A 6265-nucleotide genomic window follows, 5' to 3' on the forward strand; every position below is an offset into this window, starting at 1 on the left:
AAACATAAAAAAAAATAAAAATAAAAATAAAAAAAAAAGGTTCTTATAGGACATGACAAATAGGATTCTTTCAAGAGTCGAAATAGAACTTGATCTTTTAGCCTGTGGTTGTTCTTGAAATGATGTCTTGGATAATAGAGTTGTGCCAATTTAATACACGAATTGTCTTCTAAAATTTCGTTGATAAAAAGTTTCGACTCCACTACAAGTTCTGTCGGCTTTGTAGATTTTGTATGTTCTGCTTGCTGCTAATCTAAGAGTTTCAAGTCTTCACAACATAGCCTAACAGTTGGTGCTCTGATATTACGGTAACCAGAGAAATTGTCAGAAACAATCACGTGATACCTGATTAGGGTGCGTACACGAGAGTAAATATATTCACCCTCCCCGGTAACCAGAGAAATTGTCAGAAACAATCACGTGATACCTGATTAGGGTGCGTACACGAGAGTAAATATATTCACCCTCCCCGGATCACGTGAACAAGAAAAACTTCATCCACTTACGTTTATTATAGTTTTAACAATCCTAGTAATAGCTGGATTAACTTGAACTTGCATCACTTTTGAGGACTGAAGAGTGATTACCGGGGTAAGCGATTTGACCTTTTCATTAATGCAGTTTCAAATATTGGTAAACTAGTTGACCTTTTCAAACCAGATTGTCAAATAACTACAAGCTGAAAAGTACATCAAAAGGACTCCCACAGCTTCCTAATCAAATTCGACCTTATTGTAAAATTATCGAGTGGACCTCAAACTCATTTCACCTAGTTTGTAGCCTTACCTCACACAGCGGCCACAACTTGCAAGTTACCACATTGAAATCAGGCATGCCAGAAGTAGCAATCAATTGAATAAACCAAACAAAGAAAAGTATAATGTGCAATCACAATACATCAATATGTTCAAAGAATCGCCTATTCCAATGTCATTTACATTAACAATGCAACTATTTATATGCTAAATCGCATTAGCCTGCCAGAATGATATATAACAGAGCGAAAAACTCTGGCTTCAAAAGAATTTGCAGCACGCAAGAAAACGTTGCTGCGATGACTTTCTTTGGCTTAAGCATTCTGTACCAATATCAACCATTCAGGTTCTTGATTACAGTTTAGTCTCGAGGAAAGATGTTATCTCAAACGTTGATATGATTCGGGAAACCATCTAGTCAATATACGATACTTGATATTCACAATCAGTGCAAAGGTATAGTAGCATGGGAGATGCAATAATGCAACCACTAAGTACCTGCAAGGCGTGTTTGGATGAGTTAAATAGAAATTAAGTAACAATTAAGAGAATTTCATGCAGATTAAGAGAAATGTTTGACCATAAATACAATAACATGAGAAAGTAAAATGTTTGACCAAGACGTTTTTTTTTTTTTGAAAAGCAAGTGATTATATTAAAATGGAACAAAGTACACGAGATGATGCCAAGCATCAAAGATTACACGAAATACATGAGAGAAGCTAAACTAGAAAAACAACCTGTTGCTAAGATTGCAACTAGGTACTAACAAGTCAAAGGGTTATTAAACCATTTAAGCCAATCCAACTTATGCTTGATACTTCTCCGCGAAATCCACTCAAACGAAACAACTTGAATCTCACTAAATAAAGCCGGAACCGTCTCGATTTTGTTTTTGAAAACCTTTGAATTTCTTGCCTTCCAAATGAGATAATAAGAAGTCCAACAAAGAGCTTGCCAAAATGCCTTTTTGACGTCGGAAGCATAATGACCAAGACGTTTAAGAGAATTTCATTCTGCTTGTTCTTTTTACTTTTTGTTTAATCTACTATTCTTTTAGGCCATATAACTTTTGAAACAAGATGCAGTTTTTTTGTCGATAAATTAACGATGACAGAAACCAGTGACCAACGATATAATTTAACTGAGAGCGGGTATTGGATTATGAAGGGAATTGTATGTAATTGCATCGAAGAACTTAATAAGATCACTTGCTTATCAGAATATGATTCTAGGTTAACGTTTGAATGTTTGAGATGACATACCATAAGGGAGAATATGGAACAGATAAGTCAAGAATTGGGTATGGCCACCTGAAAAATAAGACAAATATGATAAGAAATTATACTATATAATAAATATGTGTTAAATCACACTAAATTCGATAGAGAACAAAATACCAAGTTTCAACACAGGCATGGACAATCCAATTAAAGATCACGTAAAAGGCGGTAAGGAAGATGAAGTATGATATTCTGAACCACGGGAACCGCTGAAACGAGAGTTTCCAGATATTAACATTTGTTATCTAGAATATATTTAACTTGAGGAGATAAAGATGAAGTAAAGATAGAGAATATAACCAAGTTATTCAGTGCAGTATCACCAAGAAGGAAGACAAGATTAAGTGAGTGTGCAAAAACTGTTACCTGGCACACAAATGAAAACAATATCATTAAACCAGATGAAGGATATATGGTAAGGAGATCAGGATGCTTAGAAACCAATAATTTAAATGCTGCCAAACTATGAGTAAGAAAAAAACCAAAGAAAATGAAAATCAGTTGATAATAAGAAATGTGCAAGCGCTCACAGTATTCATGGGATAATCGTTGATGGTAAGAAATGGAACGATCACAAACCAATAAACAGAATCCGTTAGCATCGATGCCCCAGCAACCATCTGTGTACAACAAACAAGTAATTAAGCTATCAGAAATTATATAAGAATTTCAAATGTAGATTACAATTAAACATGTCAAATTTGTAAAGTTCTCCGCTAATCCAATAAAGATAACAAGAAATGGAAAAAGAAACTAAAAAATAAATAAAGAAATTCTTTGTCAAAAAAAAGCTCTTGTGTACCTGATAAAGAATTTGAAAGATGTAGCCCCAAAAGGAAGAACTTAAAAATAAACTTCCACCTTTTCGACTTGACGCATTTTCCAAATCTTCATGATTAAGAGGGGCATAAATAGCTTGCTGTGCATCTGCATCCAAGCTCATAACAGTAATCATCTTGTGCCACCGATACAACCCATAAGCTGAGAGCACTGATCCAAACTGCAAAAGAACTTAAGAACAATTGTAAGAACAAACTGGTTAAAATTTAATGCAAAAGCTTTGAATTTTGTTCTTTTTAGTTGCGAATAAGACCATATATAAGTATACAATTACAAAAAGTATAGCAACTTCTATTTTATATTACATTCTCGAAGCAAAACACATACCGCAAAATAAAAGATAACCAGCATGAAGGTCCACCTATCCAGATCAAAGAAAAATTATCAAAAACTTGCAGTAAAAAGTACATAAACTGAATACTTTTCAATTCCAAGTTGCCAACAATAATATACATGCTGCAAGTATATATTATAGTGTAGGTAGTGGTTGAAAGAAGATGATAATGACTTACTGAGTATAATAATAAAATAAGTCGGTCCCAGCTACAACAACATTAGCAGTGCAAGCGGATAAAAGTATACAAAATGCAATGATTCTGAAAGCCAGTAACCAAGCAGGATGTATCGCTTTCACGCATGTCATCCATGCTTCACTATCATACGAAGACCAATCCCGTTCAAGCCGAGTTGCCTCTTTGTAAGTTTTCCAATAGTGTGTAACTTCATAGATCCAAATTAGAATGGATGCCAAAATCACGGAACCGAAGACCCATACGCAACAGATTAAGAATTTCCAGTTCATCCAGTAATCCAAGCTAGTAGTATCACCATCCAAAGTAAGCACCATCCTGTTAAAAACTTATTAAGCTATGTTAATGTATGTATGATGCTTAAGAACCTCTAGGGGCATTCACACATAATGACGAACGTGAAAAATTGTGATTTCAAGAGCTATGGATAAGTAGGTGTTAAAGTTTATTTAACTTAATAAGCAGATTTCTTAAAAATTCTAAATTTTTTTACCAGAAATTCATGATCATATATCATCTATACCTAAAACTCATTTACTGCGATAATAGTTTAATCAAACATTTATCCCAAACGAGACTCAAGTAGACATGTGATACAACATATTATTGTGATAAATGTAACTTGGCCTATATCAGAGAACTTGAGTCACCTAATTATAATTCTTCAACTCTGGAATATTTGCACAATAGTACACTGTGAATCTCGTACGATTTAGAAATCAACAACCATTGATCGAAATTTAGCCGATACTAAAAAACTTAAACCACAAAACATTCGGTTGACGATAAACGTAATTATAATGCAGACCTGATAATAGGTCATATATAATCTGAATCAAATATACTCAAAATAACAGAATCATTCACAATAGTAGCATTGCATACAAAACATACAGAATGGAGCCATATCCGAGTGGCTCGAATCCAAAACAAACAGATAAGCAGAGATTCTACTACTAACAATAAATCATGATCAAAATAAATACATACACAAGCGATGAATTAAACAGTCAACTGAACTGCATCTTTTTAGTACAAGCTTTGAATCAATATATATACAGAATTCAGCTGAATTCACATTCATGTTCATATTTTTATATAAAAAATAAAACAAACAGATAAACATCAGCTTTTCATATTCAACCATACAACCAACTAATGAAGCTGAAATCAAACATTGAAAGCAGTGCAGAATTAGAAGAGAAATTATACATAATATATATATATAGACGTCTGTTTTTACGATCGATCGATCAATCAACTAGTCGTACACAATGTAAGAGTAAATTTACCTTATTTTTATTCCGATCCGAACGACGACGAAGATCGGAAAAGTAAAATGTTGCGTGGAATCTGGAATGGAGAATTATTAATTTGTTTTGTTTTAGGAAAAATAATAATACTTATAATATATATGTGGTGCGTGGATTCTGCAGTCAAAGATTGGACTCGTGGACACAGTGGATCTGATGCAATGCGAGAATTCATCGTATTTTTGATTTAATTGAGTAATTAAATAAAATAAATAAATTAGTTATTAATTAATTAAAGTGATTGAGGCCATACAACGCATTCCGCGTGCCGATAATATTGTTTCAAAAACATGTGTATCGGCAGGGACATGTTAGCCCTGTGTTGACTTTGTCAACCCATCCAGCGGTCCCCGGTAGCCCACTGGAGCCTGGCGAAACACCATCACCCATTTCCCCACAGCATGTCAGACCCGATAAACGAACCTGCATTGTCATTGTTTCAATCTTCGCATGCGTGGGACCAAGGGATCATTTGGGCCCGGTAAGAATGGTTTTTGATCCAATTATTTGAAAAATCATCACCTAGTGGGAATCGAACCCTCACCTCCCCTAAAGGAGAATGAGTCATTCACCACTAGGCTATTGGCCCATTCTTGCGTGCCGATAATATAATCTCCACTCATCTATCTATACTTCTATCTATCTATCTATCTATCTATCTATAAGGCTAAAAACATGACATCATTAACAAGTGTTTACAAAGCTTCAAAAACAAATCTAGACACTTGGCATTTCCTAATAAATTTTGAAAAAACATAATGATATCATTAGTTATTAAATAATTTCAATTAGGGAAAATGATCCATACAAAAGAATGCAGCCAACAAGCTGCATGCTAGTCTCAAAATATAGCATATTTTTTGTGATTCTTTACTGTTCGTTAGTTTTGGCAATTTTGAAAATGAAAAACACAAATCCCACTCATCACAAACATTATTGGATTGCAAGCTCCTGAGATGGTTGGCTATTAAAAAGAGGAATATGGCTTCCGAATACAAAAAATTTAGTTTCTAAGACACAATTATGTAGGGATTTGGCTACATACTTTTGTAGCTAATATTAACCCAATTAATTAATAGAATTAAAATATACTTTTTTAATAAAATGTAAAAAAGGATATAGACCTGGAGCAAATATTAAAACTACTCCGTAAAACATGCGAAGAAGCAATTTAGTTGGTTGCTTCAATAAATTTAGTGCCAACCGCCTTCTTACTCCAATAGCTTTTCTGGCATCTAATCAGTTTTAAGAATTAATTACACAACTAATTCTATTCGAATTCAAATTTGAAAATGACGAGTCTTTTCTCCGAGCACAGTAATATATTTTCAAATACTTGAAGTTCCATTCTTATCGTTTTCCTTTCATTTTTATCTCTGCCCTAGGTAATACCGAATTTTTCATTTGATTTTGGGGGTTTTGCAGTTCATCATTATGTGATTTATAGATCGAAGCTCATGGTAAAATTGGACAAAGGGTGTATTTTTTTTTTTCAAACTTGCTAGTACAAAACAAGAGGTTGAAGATAAATTCAGGTAAGTATG

General features: G+C 33.8%; 1 protein-coding gene across 1 annotated transcript; it reads right to left on the reverse strand.

Moving 5' to 3' along the window:
- Positions 1 to 893: 893 nt before the first annotated feature.
- Positions 894 to 4876, reverse strand: LOC139867159 (uncharacterized). The gene is made up of 9 exons (XM_071855489.1): positions 4701 to 4876; positions 3391 to 3726; positions 3206 to 3239; positions 2841 to 3038; positions 2569 to 2658; positions 2339 to 2404; positions 2156 to 2247; positions 2021 to 2068; positions 894 to 1253 (listed from the first exon to the last, which is right to left on the reverse strand). Exons 2-9 carry the CDS (start codon positions 3723 to 3725, stop codon positions 1136 to 1138), a joined length of 981 nt encoding a protein of 326 aa, XP_071711590.1. The 5' UTR covers position 3726; positions 4701 to 4876; the 3' UTR covers positions 894 to 1135.
- Positions 4877 to 6265: the final 1389 nt, after the last annotated feature.

Source organism: Rutidosis leptorrhynchoides, chromosome 9 (genome assembly GCF_046630445.1).
Source record: "Rutidosis leptorrhynchoides isolate AG116_Rl617_1_P2 chromosome 9, CSIRO_AGI_Rlap_v1, whole genome shotgun sequence".
Taxonomy (NCBI): domain Eukaryota; kingdom Viridiplantae; phylum Streptophyta; class Magnoliopsida; order Asterales; family Asteraceae; genus Rutidosis; species Rutidosis leptorrhynchoides.